This window comes from Dermacentor andersoni, chromosome 7, assembly GCF_023375885.2.
Source record: "Dermacentor andersoni chromosome 7, qqDerAnde1_hic_scaffold, whole genome shotgun sequence".
Taxonomy (NCBI): Eukaryota; Metazoa; Arthropoda; class Arachnida; order Ixodida; family Ixodidae; genus Dermacentor; species Dermacentor andersoni.
Window position 1 is genome coordinate 22,331,095 of NC_092820.1, and position 20,092 is coordinate 22,351,186.

General features: G+C 48.0%; 2 protein-coding genes across 4 annotated transcripts in view; one reads left to right on the plus strand and one right to left on the minus strand.

Annotated features, from left to right (window-relative positions):
* The window catches only part of LOC126535619 (uncharacterized), a 381,164-nt gene that overhangs the window by 337,746 nt on the left and 23,326 nt on the right, over positions 1-20,092 (minus strand). The window lies entirely within an intron of this gene.
* Positions 8,472-15,778, plus strand: LOC129385983 (uncharacterized). Its single transcript, XM_055073152.2, has 3 exons — positions 8,472-8,660; positions 14,413-14,582; positions 15,349-15,778. Exons 1-3 carry the CDS (start codon positions 8,472-8,474, stop codon positions 15,776-15,778), a joined length of 789 nt encoding a protein of 262 aa, XP_054929127.2.

Genomic DNA, 20,092 nt, shown 5'->3' on the forward strand with positions numbered 1-20,092 from the left:
AATTTAGGATCAAGCCAGCTTGTTTGACACAATCCAGAACAAGGCTAAGACGGCTGTTATGCTCTCTCAATGTGCTGCCAAAAATCACCACATCGTCGAGGTAGCACAAACAAATTTCCCATTTAAGTCCTCAGAGGATAGTATCCATGAATCGTTCGAATGTTGCTGGCGCGTTACAAAGGTCGAACGGCACAACGTTAAATTCATAAAGACCGTCTGGTGTCACGGAGGCCGTTTTCTCCTTATCGTCTGGGTGCATGGGCATCTGCCAATACCCTGATCGCAAACCTAGTAATGAAAATTCGGCAGCGGAGTGTAAACAATCGATGACATCATCAATTCTAGGAAGTGGCTACACATCCTTTTTGGTGACCGCATTCAGTTTCCAGTAATGAACGCATAACCGCCATGATCCATCCTTTTTCTTTACTAAGATCACTGGTGCTGCCCACGGACTAGAGGACTCTTGAACAACACTTTTCCGCAGCATGTCTTCACCTGTTCAGCAATAACTGTCCTCTCTGTTGAAGAAACGCGGTAAGGCTTTTGCCGAATGGGGTGCGCAGATCCGGTGTAAATTCTGTGTCGAGCACGAGAACGCGGAAGTGAAGCCTGCTTGTCGCCTTGTGTGAAATCGAATACGGAAAGATGTGCCCACAAAACTTGTGCGAGAGCGTGGTGCTCATGTGAGGGCAGCGCCTTGTTGATCATCCATAGGATCTGCTCTTCAGAAGTGCTTTGGTAAGGATCGCTAGTATGAGACTGCTCCTCCTCGCTTAGAACTGTAATGGAGCTGTAAGTAATCTCGTCAAATTCAGCCAGCTTCATATCACGCGGAAGAACAGCAGGGACGCAAGAACAATTGAAAGCCCACAAATTTGAGGCGCCATTCACTACTCTCACGACAGAGCGCGGTACAAGTACATCTTTCTTTGAGCAGCTCGACGTAAGCGGCTGGACTTTCGCGTCCAACGATGAAAGGTCGGCAGCAGCGACGTTGACAGGGATACGTGACAGCGACCAAGGCGGTAGCAGCAAATCGCTCGAAACAACACAATAGTTTTTCACTGGTAAGGATGTGTCAGCAAGGGTGGCGAGAAGCGCGCTATTCAAAGTAATTTCGCCTGTGCCACAATTAACGGATGCACCACAATCCTGAAGAAAGTCAATCCCGAGAATCACATCATGAGTGCACGGCGGTAGTACGAGAAATTCTGTTTTATGATCTTCTCCTCCGAACAAAACACTTGCAACACAAATACCAAGGGGAACTAGGCACTCTCCACTGACACCACGAAACGTCACATCACCATTCCACGGGAACATAACTTTCCGACCCAGCCTCTCTTTGAAAGTCACACTCATGACGGAAACGGTAGCACTAGTATCCACTAATGCTGTTGCAGGTATACTATCAATTAACACACGCACTTTGTTCTTCACCGTCATAATAGGCAGAGGAGTATTTCGCAGAGGCGCAGACTGTCCGTCGAACTTACCTCCATCGGCCGCGCCGGCTAGTTTCCCGACGGAGGTGGTGACGTAGCACGTCGCCGTTGTGACGGTGAATGGCGTTGGCGACTGGTTGGGGGCGTCAGGCTGCGGTCTGAAGCTGGCGCGCCACTCCTTCTACTATATTGACGGAAGGTATTCCGGGGTGGCGCGCCTGTGGTGTTTGCGGTATCAGGATCTGTCGGCCAACGGTCGTCATAACTGTCACGTTCAGAATTAGGCCAAGTTGGTGGTGGGCCATATGTTGTCGTCTGTCGGCGCCGGCGACAAAACGGGCAATGTGTCCTGAAGGCGCCACAGCTGTAACACACAGGCGATGCGCGACCGACGTTGTAAGCCTCGGGGTCAACCCTGGGACGCTGCGAATAAGAAACGCGATCTTCCGAATTCAGATTCGTGGTGGTAGCTCGATGAGTTCGTTGATCGTGCGTCATGTCCCCGGGAAAGGTACGTCGGTGCTGTCGCAGCTGATCGACTCGACACTCTGCAACGCCTGGCATGGCAGACAATGCGGACACAGCAGATGCACGTTCTTGAGGTTGGTTGGACGCGCAGCCAAGCCGTTCGACATCCGCCCCTTTGGTGTGTCGTTCAAGTTCTTCGCGGACAATTTGCCTTATAATTGCCGCAAGGTCAAAGTGAAAACTGTAGTGGTCATTTTCGTCAACGCTTGCCACCGTTGTGACATTTGCTAACCTGCCGAACTTTGGCGTGATACGGCGCAGCTTCAAGGCCTCAATTGTGTGGCAATGCTTGATGAGGTCGGCGACCGAGGCGAGACTCTCCTTTCCGATTAAATAATTGTAAACATCCTCGGCTATGCCTTTGAGAAGGTGTCCAACCTTGTCCTCTTTCGGACATTCGAGGATTGACCGTTCTGCAAAGCTTCAGGATTGCCTCTATGTACGTAGTACAGGTCTCACCTGGGACTTGAGCGCGCTGCAGCAATGTCTGCTCCGCCCGCTTCCTTTTCGTGGTGGAATCGCCGAAGCACTCTGTGAGGTGAGTAATGAAGCTGTCCCACGTTGTGCAGGTATCTTCACGGTTCTCGAATCGCACTAGCGCAGTGTCTGTGAGGAACAGAACCACATTGTCGAGCTGAGCCGTGGAGTTCCAGCCGTTGTACTTGCTCACACGCTTGTAGTGGGTTAGCCATTCCTCCACGTCCTCGCCGAATTTTCCTGAGAAAGGGCGGGGCTCCATTTGACGCATCCAGGGGCCGGTGGTTCGCACTGGAGTAGCGAGAGAACGCTGTTGGTCGCCGCTGTGGGACATCGGGATCTCAAGTGGTGTTGGAGGCAGTCGAGCGAGGCGTCGGCTCCGGCGTGGCACTTGCTGCAGCAGCTCCGTCGTCTTGGTCGAAGTACCTAGCACCTCCACCACAAAACTGTTACGGTTAATGTTAAACCGGCTTTATTTAAGGGACGAGATTGATGGTGAAGTCAAGATGGCGTCCCAAGGCTGCACCAGCTAACGTCTTCTTTCTCTTCTGCTCGCCCGGCTCATGCCGTAGCAATATTATAATCAATAAACTCCAGCGCAAGACTGGGTTGTTTACATGTTTGGTGGAGGTAATGTATGAGAGTGGTTTACGGTCCATAGTAAAAAACATGAAGCTTTTCGGTGGCCCAGACAAGGGCGAGACCTTACCGTTCTATGGTAGAGTAACGTGCTTCTCTAGGCAGCTATATCCTACTTGGGTACGCAACCGGGTGCAGAACACCACCCTGGTGTTGTAAACGGCAGGTCCGAGACTTGTCGATGACTCATCTGTATGTAGGACAAGCGGCTGTTCTAAATCTGGAGAACGTAGAATAGGTTGATCAGAGAGTAAGCGCCGTAATTTGTCGAAGGCTTCCTGGTGAAGTGGCTCCCAGACTAGTTTATTGGGCGCACGCTTGCAGGTCAGTTCTCTGAGGGACACTGATACTTTTGAATAATGCAAGAAGTCTCGGTAGTATCCAGCAAGGCCCAAAAATTAACGAACTTCTATTTAGTAGCTGGGTGATTCGCAGCTTCGATTTTCTCAAGGGTTTCGATCTGCAGGCGCAGGGCAGTGTGGCCTACAATATGCCCTAAAAATTTCACGAAGGTAAAGCGAACTTCACTTTTGGAAGGCTTGATGGTTAGACATGCGTTTTTGACTTGCTGAAAGAAACGCCGAAGAGTGTGAACATGTTGTTCCCATGTTTCGGTGACAATAAAGACGTCGTAGTGGTAGTGGTAGTGGTAGATAGTGGTAGAAGTAGTGGTAGATATTGGGGATACCGTGCACTACTCTTCTCCTAAGCCTTGTGAAAACAGCTGGGGCTGCCTTAATACTAAATGGCATAAATCGGAACTGACAGAGCTCCGACAAAGATTGAAAGGCTGTCATGTGCTTGCGATCGGAATGCATTGGTATTTGCCCTTACCCTTTCGTGAAGTAAAACTTAGAAAAGCACCCACTCTTGCCCAGATTGGCGAACATCATGTCTAGTCGTAGTATTGGTTCGTTGTCCATTATGACCGCTCGATTTAGTTGTCTAAAATCAATGCACAAGCACATATTGCCGTGTTTTCCCTTCACTGCCACCACCGGCGATGGTGGGCAGTGTTCTACGGGTCAATGATCCCTTGCTTTAGCATTTCTTGCACTTCATCTTCGACAGCATTTTCGACTGCAAATGCTACCGGATATTGCCGCATATGCACCGGCGTGTCCGTTGTCACTCTTAAGTGACATTCTACGAGGTGGGTTTTTCCAGGTACGTCCGAGAATATGTCGTGGAACGTAGACAATGTTTCCTTTGCTTCTCAGGCTGGCACAGCGATTAAGTGGCAATTTTTACGTCCTGAAAAGTTTCTTTCTGCTTCAGTAGAATAAATGGCGGGTCGTTCCCTTCATCTTCACGGCTGTTAACAGCTGCAGCGGCTTGGTGATCAGTCAACGGAAAGGGACGTCTTTCCTTACATTTTTTAAGCGAGTTTATATGAAAAGCACTTATTCGCGTGCCCAAGTCAACGACATAATCAAGGTCGCTTCTTTCTTCAAGGAGGGTGAATAGTCCCTTCCACGTTAGAGTTAACTTGTTGTTCTCGGATGGTAGCAACAGTAATACTTTGTCTCTAACGGCAATGTGGCGCGCCTTTGTTTTGCGATAACAATATTGTTCTTGTGTAACTTTCGCTTTTCGAAGCTCCTCGTGGGCGAGTTGACATGTCTGTTACAGCCGTTCGTGCAGCTCTACTACGTAGCCGTACATTGTTTTGGTCCCTTCGTCCAGAGGTTTCCTTCACCAAAGCTCCTTGAGGATGGTCACAGGTCCACGTATGTAACGGCCATTTCATTTTTCATTTCATTTTATTACCTTAAAGGCTCCAATAAACATAAGGGGTGGCAAGAATAAAAATACATAGTCACAATAACCGGTACTTTTTTACATTTTCGATGAACTTCAATGGGCACATAATGACAGCAACGTCGTTAGCAAGGCCGTTCCAGTCTGCAGCTGTGCGAGGAAAAAAGGAATTTGAAAACGCGACAGTGCGTGAGCGTGGGCGAGCAACCTGTAGCTGATGGCTGGTGCGGTGAGATATGCGTGTAGGAGGAAGGATGTAAGGTGCGATGCGCATAGGGCTATGAAAGAATTTGTGAAATAAAGACAGGCTGGCAAGGCGACGACGGAACGATAAAGGGGATAAGGCGGATGCAGTTTTTAAGGAGGAAACGCTGATGTCAAAGGAATATGACGAGTGGATGAAACGAGCGGCGCGATTTTGTAGATTCAAGATCATTAATTAGATATGCCTGATGAGGATTCCAAATAGGCGATCCAAATTCTAGTTTTGACCTGACAAATGATTTGTAGGCTAACAATTTTACATGTTGAGGAGCATGATGTATATGGCGTTTTAGAAATCCTAACGTCCTGTTCGCGGAACGTATTAGGTTTGTAACATGAGAATTCCAGGAAAGATCGCTCGAAAGTGTTACTCCTAAATACTTGTTCGAATGAACTAGTTCTGCCGGAACTTCAGAGATTACGTAAGGAAATACGAGAGAATTACGGCGACGGTGAATGGACAAATATTTGCACTTACGCAGGTTGAGTTCCATTGGCCACTCGTTAAACCAGTCCTGGGCAGCATTAGGATCACTTTGAAGAGAAGATTGGTCAGCAGTGGAAGTAATAGCATGATTTATCACACAATCGTCCGCGAACATTGGTACGCTAGATGTTGCGTTTAATGGTAAATCATTTATGTATATTAGGAAAAGTAGCGGGACGAGCACGGATCCCTGCGGGCCGCCTGATGTTACAGAGACTGAATTAGAATTCCTATTAATAATGGTGACGATTTGTGAACGATTAGTCAAGAATTCTTCAATCCACTTCAGTATATTAGGGTCAAAATTTAAGCGGAAAAGCCGTTTATGGGGCACTTTATCAAAGGCTTTAGCAAAATCTAAAAATATTACGTCAGACTAAAGATTACAATCAAGGTTAGAGTGCAGATCGTGTAAGAAAGCGGCAAGCTGAGTCTCGCAGAAGTAACCACGGCGAAACACATGCTGGGCAGGATTGAAAAAGTTATTCGAGTCGAGAAATGCCATGATGTGAGTATAGATGACATGTTCCATGATTTTACAGGAAATACTAGTTAGAGAAATGGGACGATAATTTAAAGGCGAGTTCTTGTTACCTGATTTGTGGACTGGAATGACCTTCCCTTGTTTCCAATGTTTGGGCAGTTGGCCTGTGAGGAGTGACTGAGCGAATAACAAGCACAACAGAGATGAACATGTATCTTTGGTGTTCTGCAGTATCTTAGCGTTGATGTTGTCAATGCCAGCAGAGGATGAAAGCTTTAAGTTTTCTATTAGGGTCAAAATCCCTTCTGAAGAAAATACAAGAGAAGGCACTGTCTCCTGAATAATTGCGGGGTTTGGAGAAACAGCGGGATCGGTTTCATTAGTAAACACGCATGAGAAAGCTGGGTTAAAAATGTTGGCGCATTCGGATTCACAGATAGTTTCACCTGATGCATCGGTGAGGGAAATTGTGCGTAAAAGATCGAAAGGCAAGAAGCCCAAGCTTGTCTGTGCAACTTCTCTTTATGCTAATAGCAGTTGGGCCAAGTATCGATCCAAATTTTTGGGGCTTTCTGCTGCAGCCTGCCTACAAACTGGCGGCCTGGTTCGCGAATGCCAGGCTTAGCCTTTCGAAACTTGATTCGATAGCCATCTTCAGTATACGGGAACCTGTGGAGCAGTGTTGTCTGAAGCTTTGCAAAGTTCGTTGTGTCTTCAGCGGACATACGTCCTACGACAGTGATAGCCTCCCCTGGTAAACAAAAACTTTTAGACAGGGCCCACTTATCGCTACGACACCCTTGAACTATGGGCACTCGCTCGTACCTCTGAATATATGCGTTCAGCTCACACCGAGCTTGTGGGGGCTTCGGAAACCTTGATTACATATTTCTTGATCACTAATTGACTCGGCTACATCTGCTTTACTTGGCTGTTGCAATTCTCGCACGCACACCCATAGTTCTAACAACTAGCGTTCACCAGGCTTGCCGCTCCCACTCTCGTGCATGATCCTCTGGCAGCCTCACGCTGTTGTGCGCGGCACACACTTTCTCTGCTACGCTCCTCATCCATCCACTGCTGCAGTACCTTTCCTGTGAGTCACAACTCTTTACCGATGCCTATCAGTTTTACGGCATCCATCCTTAACCACCACGCGTGAACAAATTGAGACTATCAAAGGTGTTACGAGAGTTTATTCCTGTCGTGGACGCCAGATAATGTAGGCTAATAATAATAGGGCTCAGTGAGGTTAGGAGGACAAAAGAAGCATATACAGTGCTAAAAAGCGGGTATGTCCTGTACTACCGGGGCGTAGCGGAGAGACGAGAACAAGGAGTCGCATTCCTGATTAATAAGAATATAGCTGGTAATAGACAGGAATTCTATAGCATTAATAAGAGGGTGGCAGGTCTTGTTGTGAAACTTATTAAGAGGTACGAACTGAAGGTCGTACAGATCCACGCCCCGACATCCAGTTATGATGACCCAGGAAGTCGAAAGCTTATATGAAGACGTGTAATCGGCGATGGGTAAAGTCAAAACAGATTACACTATGCTGATATACTGATGGGCGACTTCAATGCCAGGGTAGGCAAAAAGCAGGCTGGAGACAAGTCAGTGGGGGAATATGACATAGGTAATAAGAATAGCAGGGGAGAGTTATTAGTTGAGTTTGCAGAACTGAATAATGTTCCCATAATGATTACCTTCTTCCGCAAGCGAACCGAAAGTGGACGTGGAGGAGCCCGAATGACCAGACTAGAAATGAAATAGACTTCATACTCTGCGCTAACCCTGGCATCATACAAGATGTGGACGTTCTCGGCTAGGTGCGCTGCAGTGACCACAGGATGGTAAGATCTTTATTAGCCTAAACTTGAGGAGGGAACGGAAGAAACTGGTACATAAGAAGCCGATCAATGAGTTAGCGGTAAGAGGGAAAATAGAGGAATTACGGATGAACCCACAGAACAGGTATTCGGCTTTAACTCCAGAAGAGGACCTTAGTGTTGAAGCATTGAACGACAATCTTACGGGCATCACTAAGGTATGTGCAATAGAAGTCGGTGGTAACTTCGTTAGACAGGATACCGGTAAGCTATCACAGGAGACGAAAGAACTGATTAAGAAACGCCAATGTATGTGTTGTATCGCCATGGCACCGCACGTGCCTATGAAGCTGGGCGCACCTGCTGTAATCACTTTCTTCCCTTACTCTCTATTTGTCCCTTCCCCTCTTTCTTGCTGTGTGATATATATTGCACGCGATACCCGTAATAAACGTTCTTTGCACGGTTGATCGTCTTGGGAGTACGTGGTTACTTCAGTGGCGACGAGGGTGGGATGAGCCTGCCGCCCCACCAGCAACATCCCGGTAGCCATGACCGGATACGCAAGCCCACCGCAGTTCGAGGAAGCTACGGACCACTGGCCGGCATATCTAGTGGGGCTAGAAGCTTTGTTCGAAGGCAACGGCACCACGGAAGAAAAAAAGAAGCGAGCATTGCTCGTAGCAGGGCTGAGCACTCACACAGTGGCCGTCGTTAGTGGACGCTACGCGCCAACAAAGGTGAACGAGCTGTCGTACAATGAAGCCCTCGACATACCGCAGAAGCATTTTTCGCCCAGCCCGAATGAAATAGCCGAATCCTACAAATTTTTCTCACGCAACCAGATGCCAGGAGAGCCAGTCAGGGATTTTCTTGTAGCCATTCGGCAATTGGCGGATACCTGCAACTTCGGTACTTCACTTGACAGGATGCTCCGGCACCGTATAGTTTGTGGCTTGCAAGACAACTCGGTACGTCGTCAGCTGCTTTCGAAGGCATCCTTAACAAGAAGCGAAGCAGAGGAAACCGCCTTAGCAGTGAAAATGGCGGAAAAAAACGTGAAGACGTTGAAGACTGCGCCTGAGGACGAAGGCGCACACATGTTAAGAAACATCTATGCACGACGTGAAAGTCGGCCACCATGCTTCAGGTGTGGAAAAACAGGGCACGACCCCAGAACCTGCCGGTTCCGCTCGGCAAAGTGCTACCGGTGCCAGCAGCGCGGTCATGTTCGGAAGATGTGTCCCGGACAAGCCGACAAAAGAACAAGGGAACCATTCACGTGGCCACACCAGCAAATTAATGCCGTGTATCCGTCAGCAGGAAACTGCTACGATCCGGGATCAGAAGCTCTGTTCCTCGTTGAAACGGCAGATAATTTCGTTGGAAACATTCACACCGTAAAGGCAATAATGTGCACTCTACTTTGGAATGGAATAGCGATCAAAATGCAGCTGGACACAGGGTCCGCGGTTTCTATCATCACTTGGCCCACATACGTACAGCATCAAGATGCCTGGCCGAAACTGCAAGAATCGCCGCTCAAGTTGTCATGCTGCCTTCGACCACTGCTGGCACGTGGCCAGTTACAGCTCGACGTTTCCTTGGGTTCAAAGACTACGAAAGCCACAGTAGCGGCGCTGAGTTGTTCCGGGCCGAACCTGTGTGGCCGAGACGTCATGACAGCGCTGGACCTTCTTAGGGAGCCGGTGCTCAGCGCAACTAGGGAAGGGGAGAGTGCAGCGATTCGTGAAGTTGCCAATGGCGTTCAAGTCTTGTTAGAAGAATTTTCCGGCGTGTTTCGACCCGAGTTAGGGCTCATAAAGGGACCGCCCGCCCGTTTGCCATTGCGGGATGATGCTGTTCCTCGGTTCTGTGTGTGCCGTACGCGTTGCGCTCAAAAGTGGAGGCCGAAATTGATCAGTTAGTTGAAAATGGAATTCTTGCCCCGGTCGCACACTCGGAGTGGGCGGCACCCGTGGTGGCGGTGGTAAAGCGTAACGGAAACATTCGCTTATGCGGCGATTTCAAAACTACTGTCACCCAAGCCTGCCATACGATCCAGTATCCTCTCCCGTACATAGAGGACACCATGGCGACGTTAAACGGCGGTGAAGTTTTTACAACTATCGATCTCCGGGACGCCTACAATCAAATTGCGTTAAACGAAGAATCGCAACTGCTCACGACGGTGAATACACAGAACGGCCTTTTTTGCTTCACACGCCTTCCGTTCGGAGTAGCCTCTGCGCCAGCGCAATTTTAGTAACGCATGGAAAAATTTTGCATAGACTGCCCGGAGTACAGGTCTATTTGGACGACGTAATCATTGCAGAAAATCGGAATGACGCCGCCACCTTACGCCGAGTTCTGGGAAGGTTCCGCGAGTTCGGGGTGCGGCTGAATCGGGAGAAGTCAAGATTTCGAAAGAATGAGGTTGATTTTTTGGCTTACAAAATCAACGATAAGTGCGTGCATGCTAAAAGGGAAAATCTTGAGGCTATTCTGCACGTCGGCACACCCACGGGTGTGCCCGAGTTAAGGTCATTTTTGGGTCTGGTCACGTATTACCAAAAGTTTCTACCGCAGGCAGCCGCGATCCTTGCACCTCTGTACGAACTATTGCGCACCAGGACGGAGTGGAAGTGGGGCATTGCTCAGCAGCAGGCGTTCCAAGAGGTCAAAGCACAGATAAGTAAAGCAAAATTTCTTGCCCATTACGACCCGGACAAACCGTTGGTACTAGAATGTGACGCTTCATCAGTCGGCATTGGAGTCGTCCTTTCTCACGGCACAGCTGAGGGGATAAGGCAACCCATTGGCTCCCGCATACTCACAGAAGCAGAGCGGAAGTATTCGCAGCTTGAAAAGGAAGCCCTGGCATTAGTGTTTGGAGTGGCGAAATTCCGGCCATATTTGTTGGTTTCTTTAACAGGAATAGGCGGGCAAGCTGGTCATCGATGTTGGAATGCATCATGTAACCGCACAAAAACAAGGGACAAAGAAGCAACACACAAGACAGGTGCGGAACTTCAACTAATATTTACTCCGGGAAATCCCACATTTATACATGAATCCTAATCACACTTGCTAATCATCAGACAACCATCACTCGACGTTGGCATGCGGGCGTGAGTGCCACAAATTTGCATGTAAATATTTGAGCTCTTTATCGCTCAATGACACTGAAGAGCTGCTTACGCAACTGCCAGATTGCATTTTTATACAGTAAGCTTCATAGATTTCTCGGCTCAGTTGTGACGCTAACATCTTCAAGACTTTAGTGTCGCGGAACCTAGGCGTAAATCATGACAGTGGCGACAATGGTCAGCCAGTTTGCCACCCCCCGCCAATCCTTCTACTCCTGCGCGGTGCTTCTGCAGTCTGACGTCTGCCCTATGTAGCTGTTGCCACAAGAGAGAGGTATCTGGTACACTACCCCTATTCTGGATGGGGCGAACCTGTCGACGAGCTTGATACCACATTCAGTTCTTTTGTTCTTTCCCTGCGCCATGTTGCACATGCCCGCCAGTTTTTTGGGCGCTGCGAAAACCACCGGTACTTCACATTTTTCAGGCACCTTTTTGAGGCGGTGGGAGATTTGGTGGTAGCACGGGATGGCAACAGGTCTACGACGTGGCGGCTCTACGCTTGGGCGGAGCTCTGATGGGCCCCGCGCTTCCTTGTCAAGGGTTTCTAGCACCGAGGTGACCATCTCATACTGAAATCCTGCGCTGTGCAGTCTTTGCAACTGTAAGAACGCGCTATGTTGCATTTCCTGCTGGCAGGACTTATCAAGAGCAGCACGCAGGCAGTTTTTCTCAATTCCCCTTTTTACAAGCTTCGAATGAGCAGACTGGTAGTTTAAAATACCTTTTTCTGATCGAGGCTGATACCTCCAGCACGCATGCGATCCAGCAATAATAATGCAAATGTCCAGGAACTGCTGGCATCCGTGTGAAGGCAACTCAAAGGTGAAACTCAACCCAGACGCGCGCTCTCAGAAAATTTCAAGAACACGATTTACTGCACTTGAACCGCCTCCCTCCCCAACTCCTTTCAAAAAAATTGCATAATCGTCAACACATCTAAAAATCTTAGCCGAGTGGGCTGTGTCAAGGCGTTCAGCAATTCGCTTGTCACAATATGATAAATATACGTCACTTAATAAAGGGGCAATACAGGAACCAATGCGCACTCCGCGCTTTTGGACGAAGTTCTTTCCCTGTGCCTTCCAGCGCACCTCGATTGGGCAAGGTTTCGAAAAACGGTAAATGTGTCACCAGGAAAGGTTTCCTATATTGGACACTGCGATGTGCAAAAAAGTGTTGATTCGGTCTTATCTAAAGGACCTAAGTTCTGTATTCAACCCCAAGAGTCCCTGGTCGATCTGCTATCCATTGTCAAGAACATTGCAAGACGCGCGCCCGAGGATGAAAAAGGCTTGTGTATTTCAGTAGGGGTAAAATCGCTAGTGGTGAAGCGGTCCAAGCAGAACCAGCAGCGAGATGTTAAGCGAACTGTCGAGTACCTCAAGCAGAATGATCTGGCTTTAATGATTTCTGATAAAGAAGGTAGTCTTACCGTTCTACCTAATTCGTTATTTCGTGAGAAAGCGAGGGAAGCTGTCGCAAAAAATTTTTCCATCAAGACGTGCACTGTCGCTAAGCTAAAAAAGCTAGCGTTGGGTCTCCGTTATAGGTGTAACCTGAAAAATCTTTGTTTGGTTATCAAGAGTGCGAAGAGCGGAGCGCTCAGCATTTTATTCTGCGTGCAAACGCATAAAGAAGGCATTCCTTTCCGAGCCATCGTATCGGAACAGAACACGTGGCAGGGGATGGTCTCTAAGTTTCTGCAGAAACACTTGCGCTTGCTCAGATTTGAGGACCCGTTCATGATTAGGAATTCTGAGGAGCTTATCGCATTTCTTCGTGATCATGAAGGCTCGAGGGAACCGTTGTTTTCGTTTTCCACTGATGTCATTGACCTATTTTATTCCATTCCACAAGATAAATTGCTATGCGCCATTAAAGATTCCATTGATGACTACGCCCCAGTGGCCTTTCCGAACGCATGTGGCGTAAGTGTGGACGACTTTTTAGAAATTCTTCATTTTTATCTGGCATCGACCATCGTTAATTTCGAAGGAAAGAACTTCGTCCGAAAGCGCGGAGTGTGCATTGGCTCCTGTATTGCCCCTTTATTAATTGACATATATTTATCTTATTGTGACAAGCCAATTGCTGAACGCCTTGACACAGCCTACTCGGCTAAGATTTTTAGATGTGTTGACGATTATGCCATTTTTTTTAAAGGGGTTGGGGAGGAAGGCGGTTCAAGTGCAGTAAATCGTGTTCTTGAAATTTTCCGAGAGAGCGCGTTTGGGTTGAGTTTCACCTTTGAGTTGCCTTCACATGGATGCCTGCAGTTCCTAGACATTTTCATTATTATTGCTGGATCCCATGCGTGCTGGAGGTATCAGCCTCGATCAAAAAAAGGTATTTTAAACTACCAGTCTGCTCATTCGAAGCTTGTAAAAAGGGGAATTGCGAAAAACTGCCTGCGTGCTGCTCTTGATAAGTCCTGCCAGCATGAAATGCAACATAGCGTGTTCTTACAGTTGCAAAGACTGCACAGCGCAGGATTTCAGTATGAGATGGTCACCTCGGTGCTAGAAACCCTTGACAAGGAAGCGCGGGGCCCATCAGAGCTCCGCCCAAGGGTAGAGCCGCAACGTCGTAGACCTGTTGCCATCCCGTGGTACCACCAAATCTCCCACCGCCTCAAAAAGGTGGCTGAAAAATGTGAAGTACCGGTGGTTTTCACGGCGTCAAAAAATCTGGCGGGCATGTGCAACATGGTGCAAGGAAAGAACAAAAAAATGAATGTGGTATCAAGCGCGTCGACAGGTTCGTCCCATGCAGAATAGGGGTAGTGTACCAGATACCTCTCGCTTGTGGCAACAGCTACATAGGGCAGACGGGACGGTGTCTAAACGTCAGACTGCAGGAGCACCGCGCAGGAGTAGGATTGGCGGGAGGGTGGCAAACTGGCTGACCATTGTCGCCACTGTCGCAATTGTACGCCTAAGTTCCGCGACACTGAAGTCTTGAAGATGTTAGCGTCGCAACTGAGCCGAGAAATCTATGAAGCTTACTGTATAAAAATGCAATCTGGCAGCTGCGTAAGCAGCTCTTCAGTGTCATTGAGCGATAAAGAGTTCAAATATTTACATGCAAATTTGTGGCACTCACGCCCGCATGCCAACGTCGAGTGATGGTTGTCTGATGATTAGCAAGTGTGTTTATGATACATGTATAAATGTGGGATTTCCCGGAGTAAATGTTAGTTGAAGGTCCGCGCCTGTCTTGAGTGTTCCTTCTTTTTCCCTTGTTTTTGTGCGGTTACATGATGAATTCTGATATTTGTTGGGTAGGAAATTCACTTCTGACTGGCCATAAGCCATTAGTCAGTATTTTCGATCCAGATAAGCCAGTTCCAGCCATGGCTGCCGCCCGCATACAACGGTGGGCCCTCCAGTTGAGCACCTACTCCTACATCGTGAAGTTCAAGGACGCCAAGGCGAATGTTCCGGCTGATGCACTCAGCCGCCTGCCACGGGCAGCGCCTTCCGAGGAAGTGTCCGGAGACGAGGACGGCGCTGATGACTGTGAGTACGTACTTCTCACAGCCTGTTTGGACAGTAGAGTGCTGTCAGCCAAACAATTGGCCTGCTATACTGCCGAAGATGAGGAGTTACTTGTGGTGCGGAAGTGGGTGCAGGAAGGCAGGCCTCGGCATTTAGACGCGAAGCAAATCACTCTGAAGCCGTACCTAGTCCGGAGGGACGAGCTAACTGTGAGAGAAGGCCTGGTGTTCTGGGGACACCGAGTCGTCGTGCCTAAAGCAGCCAGGAACGCAGTGTTGCAGCTGATTCATGAGACACATCAAGGAATCACCGCGATGAAGAGACTAGCTAGCTGGCTGCTTTGGTATCCCGGCATTGATAAACAGATTGAGCAGCTCGGTAACACGTGCCACATATGTGTTCAAGCTGCACCGATGCCTCCACGCCAGGTACCAGCCCCGTGGCCGGAAACCAGGCAGCCGGACGGAAGCGGTGCCTTTGCGAACTTCCACAACTGGGACAAACGTAGATGCCCTGCGCACCCTCTTTAGCACTTTTGGGTTGCCGCACACAATCATCACAGATAATGGGCCGCAGTTTGCAAGCCGGGAATTCCAGACTTTCACTACGGTGAATGGAATAAAACACATGCGCAATGCACCATATCACCCTCAATCGATTGGGTTGGCGGAACGAGCGGTGCGTACGATAAAACAAAGCCTGCAGAAAAACAGGCAAGGATCAATGCAAACGCAGCTGGCCAGCATCTTGCACAACTACCGACGAATGCCGCTGTCGGGCGGACAAACGCCGGCTATACTCCTGATGGTGCGTGAGCTACGCTCCCGCTTAGATAACTTGTTGCCGTCAGAAACAGAGCGTTACAGTTACCCTTTTGCCAGTGATTTCTTGCAGAAGGATAAACCAATTTGGGTGCGAAACTACGGTTGCCTCGGAGACCTATGGAGTGAAGCACGTGTCCAAACAACAGAGGGGTCTTGTATGGTGACTGCCGAGGGACCGGAGGGTGAACTAATGCGACGACACTTGGACCAAGTGCAACCGCGTGTGGTGGTGCAGGACTCGGAGCACGTGCAGCCACGTCTCTCAGCCAGAGGCGACAGAGTCGTCGACAAGACCGCTAGTGTGAATACGACGGATGAGACCACAACCCTGGAACTACGAAGGTCGACGCGTTCGAGACGTCCCCCTGACAGGTTCTCTCCATAAGAGGAGACTGTTGTATCGTCATGGCACCGCACGTGCCTATAAAGCTGGGCGCATCTGCTGTAATCACTTTCTTCCCTTACTCTCTATTTGTCCCTTCCCCTCTTTCTTGCTGTGTGATATATATAGCACGCGATACCCGTGATAAACGTTCTTTGCTCGGTTGATCTTCTTGGGAGTACCTGGTCACTTCAGTATGAAAGCCTCTAACTCTACAGCTAGGATATAAGTGGCAGAACTTTCCAAGTTAATCAACAAGCGTAACATAGCTGATATAAGGAAGTATAATATGAATAGAATTGAGCATGTTCTCAGGAACGGAGGGTAGGAAGCATGCTCTCAGGAAAGCAGTGAAGAAGAAATGAGGAATAGGCAAGAATCAGATGTATGCGTTAAGAGACAAAGCCGGCATAACTAAAATGGATAAGATTGTTCAAGTCGCTGAGGAGTTCTATAGATTTATATGGTACCAGTGGCACCCGCGAGGATAATGGAAGTAAGAATAGTCTGTACGAATTTGACATCCCACAAGTAACGCCGGAAGAAGTAAAGAAAGCCTTGGGAGTTATGCGAAGGGAGAACGCAGCTGGGGAGGATCAGGTTACAGCATATTTGTTCAAGGATGGTGGGCAGATTGTTCTAGAACTGGCCACCCTGTATACGCAATGCCTCATGACCTCGAGCGTGCCGGATTCTTGGAAGAACGCCAACATAATCTTAATCCATAAGAAGGGGGACGCCAAAGACTTGAAAAATTATAGACCGACCAGCTTACTGTCCGTTGCCTGCAAAATATTTACTAACGTAATCGCAATTATAATCAGGAACACCTTAGACTTCTGTCAACCAAAGGACCAGGCAGGATTCCGTAAAGGCTACTCAGCAAGAGACCATATTCACATTATCAATCAGGTGATAGTGAAATGTGTGGAATATAACCAACCCTTAAATATAGCTTTCATTGACTACGAGAAAGCGTTTGATTGTGTCGAAAGTTCAGCAGTCATGCAGGCATTACGGAATCATGGTGTAGACGAGCCGTATATAAAAATATTGACAGATATCTATAGCGGCTCCACAGCCGCAGTAGTCCTCCTTAAAGAAAGCAACAAAATCCCACTAAAAAAAGGCGTCCGACAGGGAGATACGATCTCTCCGATGCTATTCACAGCGTGTTTACGGGATGTATTCAGGCACCTAGAATGGGAAGAATTGGGAATAAGAGTTAATAGAGAATACCTTATTAACTTGCGATTCGCTGATGATATTGCCTTGCTTAGTAACTCAGGGGACCAATTGCAATGCATGCTTACTGACCTGGACAGGCAAAGCAGAAGGGTGGGTCTAAAAATTAATCTTCAGAAAACTAAAGCAATGTTTAACAGCCTCGGAAGAGAGCAGCAGTTTACGATAGGTAGCGGGGCACTGGAAGTGGTAAGGTAATAAATACATCTACTTAGGACTGGTAGTGGCCGCGGATCCGGATCATGAGACTCAAATAATCAGAAGAATAAGAATGGGCTGGGGTGCATTTGGGAGGCATTCTCGGATCATGAACAGCAGGTTTTTATTATTCCTCAAGAGAAAAGTGTGTAACAGCTATGTCTTAGCGGTACTCACCTACGGGACAGAAACCTGGAGGCTTACGAAAATGGTTCTGCTTAAATTGAGGACGACGTAACGAGCTATGGAAAGAAGAATGATAGGTGTAACGTTAAAGGATAAGAAGAGATCAGATTTGGTGAGGGAACAAACGCGAGTTAATGATATCTTAGTTGAAATCAAGAAAACGAATTGGGGCATATGGGCAGGGCATATAATGAGGATAGAAGATAACGGGCGGTCATTGAGGATTATTGACTGGATTCCAAGAGAATGGAAGCGTAGCAGGGGGCGACAGAAAGTAAGGTGGATAGATGAGATCAAGAAGTTGGCTCTGCCAATGCTTGTTGTAGATACTGGTTAAATCACGCAGGCAATCGCAATCGAGGTTCCTAATAGCGGCGTTTGTTATGCGATCTTCGCTTGGCATGGTGTTGCGGAGTCTATGATGTGCGGCTTGGATTTCTTGTATAGTTATGTCCCTGTCCAGCTCAGTATTTGGTGGGTTGGCGTACTCCGGTAAGGGATTTGAAGGGCCCGGCAAGCTGTGGAAGCTCTTGAGTGTCTGCAGTAGCGTCTGCGTGTCGTATTTATGGTTGTGTGCTAGTCGAGCGACGATATTTCTAGTATGTTGTTTACTTTTCATAGGATCACTTAGATGTTCTAGAAGACGCCATGCTCGAGCGGTACTGAGATTGCCTCTGAGACCTTCGCATATATGCTTCCAATTCTGCCTACACAGTTATTGGTTATATTCCTTTTCTATCGCTGTATTTCTTTTTCTACTTTTCCATTCCGATTCTGCAATCAGCCCTCTGTGACTCGTTCAAAACTTTTTTGGACTACTCCCACTTCATTTGTCATACATGATTTGACCGAACAAAAGAAAAATAGTTATTTCTGATTCGACCCCTTTTCACCATTCGCCCTCGCCTATTGGTCAAAAGTTTTTGGGCTGCACCCACTTCTCCTGCCTGTCACGCGGCCTCACAAAACCGCAAGAACTCACCGCGTCAAAGTGACGTGTACCCGTTAAAGTTGCATTAATATGCCGAACAAAACTGAACTTTCTTCTGAATAGCTGCAGACTGCCCCGTTCTGAAGGGAATAAAAGATGGCTGCCGCCAATCGCTGAGGCACTGGCGACTCGCACCTGCCGGAGAGCATGGCTTTAGTTGCGTATAATAAAACTTCTTGCGTGGCCGTGTAACGTTTTCGAACGAACACTTTAGGCACATTTACGACCTCGTTCTGCGAACTCCTGTTTGCTGAGGATCCGTTTCAGCGTCATTCTTAAGCTTCTGTTGCATACCGCCGTGATTTTCGACCAGCCACCGCAAGCTAAGGGAGGGAAAGGGTACCAATCGCAGATGCCAGCACCATCCTCTTGATCGGTTATCGACTTTCAGTGCAGTGGCTCGGTCTCATCGAATCCCTCGCCACTTGAGCGTGCTCCTTGCCTCTTGTCAGCCAATTAGATAAGACAACGAGGGTTGCAATGTGGGCGTGTTGGTAATGCATCTTCAAGGGGAGTACGGTAGCGCGATTAAAAGACGGGACAAAAGAAGACACATAGGGACACACACAGCGCTGTGTGTGTCCCTATGTGTCTTCTTTCGTCCTGTTTTTTTAATCGCGCTACCGTACTCCCCTTGAAGATAAGACAAGCCGCTCACTGTAGGCAATGGTATCCGCTCTTAAAGCAAACAAATGTGACCTCCTATAAACGAGGAGAGCATTTGATTGGCCTATTCAGACAACTCCGCGGGTCCCCGCCCGATGGTTGCGTCGGCGGTTACGCAAATTTGACGACAGGAGATTGGAATAAAAACATATTGGTATAGTTTTACGTTATAGGGTCCCAGATATATTTTGTTGGAGCTTCTTATTGCATTTTTGCTTATCATATCGTTTCATGAGACTTTCATGTGCTTCTATCATTTGGGCCGATTTCGAGTCCATAAATGGAACTTGTTGTTCTGGGCTATATTCCTTAGTACAAGCCGCTTGGTCCTCAAGAACCTGTGCTGTCCCGGTTCGCGCATCCACCGGCCCACTTTGTTGGTTTATTTCCTGTTTTTTGGTAAATTTATCCCAGTTGATTAGGTTATGCTTTATTCTCGTTTGAAACGCTTGAGTACCTGAGACTTGAACTTCGACAATATAATGCTCACTGCCTAAAGTATGTGTTGTTCTATTGCAATCCAGATTGTTGATTCGTCTGCCCATCGTGAGACCCGGACTTGTGTCCATCATTCCTGTTGTTGCACCTTGTCGTGTGGGGCAATCAAAATCAGTGTACACCATGAGCTGAGACTGTTGAGGTTGTGTCATAAGAACCTCCTTTCTGCCGGAAATTTGCTGGTATCCCCAGTCGATGCGTGCGCAGTTGAAGCCTCCGGCAACTGTGATTCGTGTTTTACTTGCCGCTGCGGTTATTTGCGCTATTACGTTAGCGTAACGCGTTGCTGGCATATTCGCTGGAAATATAGATATTGGCGATGAGTAAGGAATGCTGTTGAATGTCGACTGGCATAAATTCAAGTACTACGTCTTGGACTTTGTGTGGGAATGCAAGTTGTGTGCGCCTTATGAATCGCTTGATAAAGGAGGGCACAACTGGAACACTATAATTTGGTGAGTGATAAGCAATATATCCTGGGAGCGATATACTTAATTTAGGGTCCTGTAGCAGAATTACGTCTTGTGGGTGTT

Coding starts and splice junctions, on each gene's coding strand:
- LOC129385983 (XM_055073152.2), top strand. CDS start 8,472: ATGACCGGATACGCAAGCCCACCGCAGTTCGAGGAAGCTACGGACCAC. Junction 8,661..14,412: donor GACGCTACGCGCCAACAAAG/GTGAACGAGCTG, acceptor GATCCAGATAAG/CCAGTTCCAGCCATGGCTGC. Junction 14,583..15,348: donor TCCGGAGACGAGGACGGCGC/TGATGACTGTGA, acceptor GCCGCTGTCGGG/CGGACAAACGCCGGCTATAC.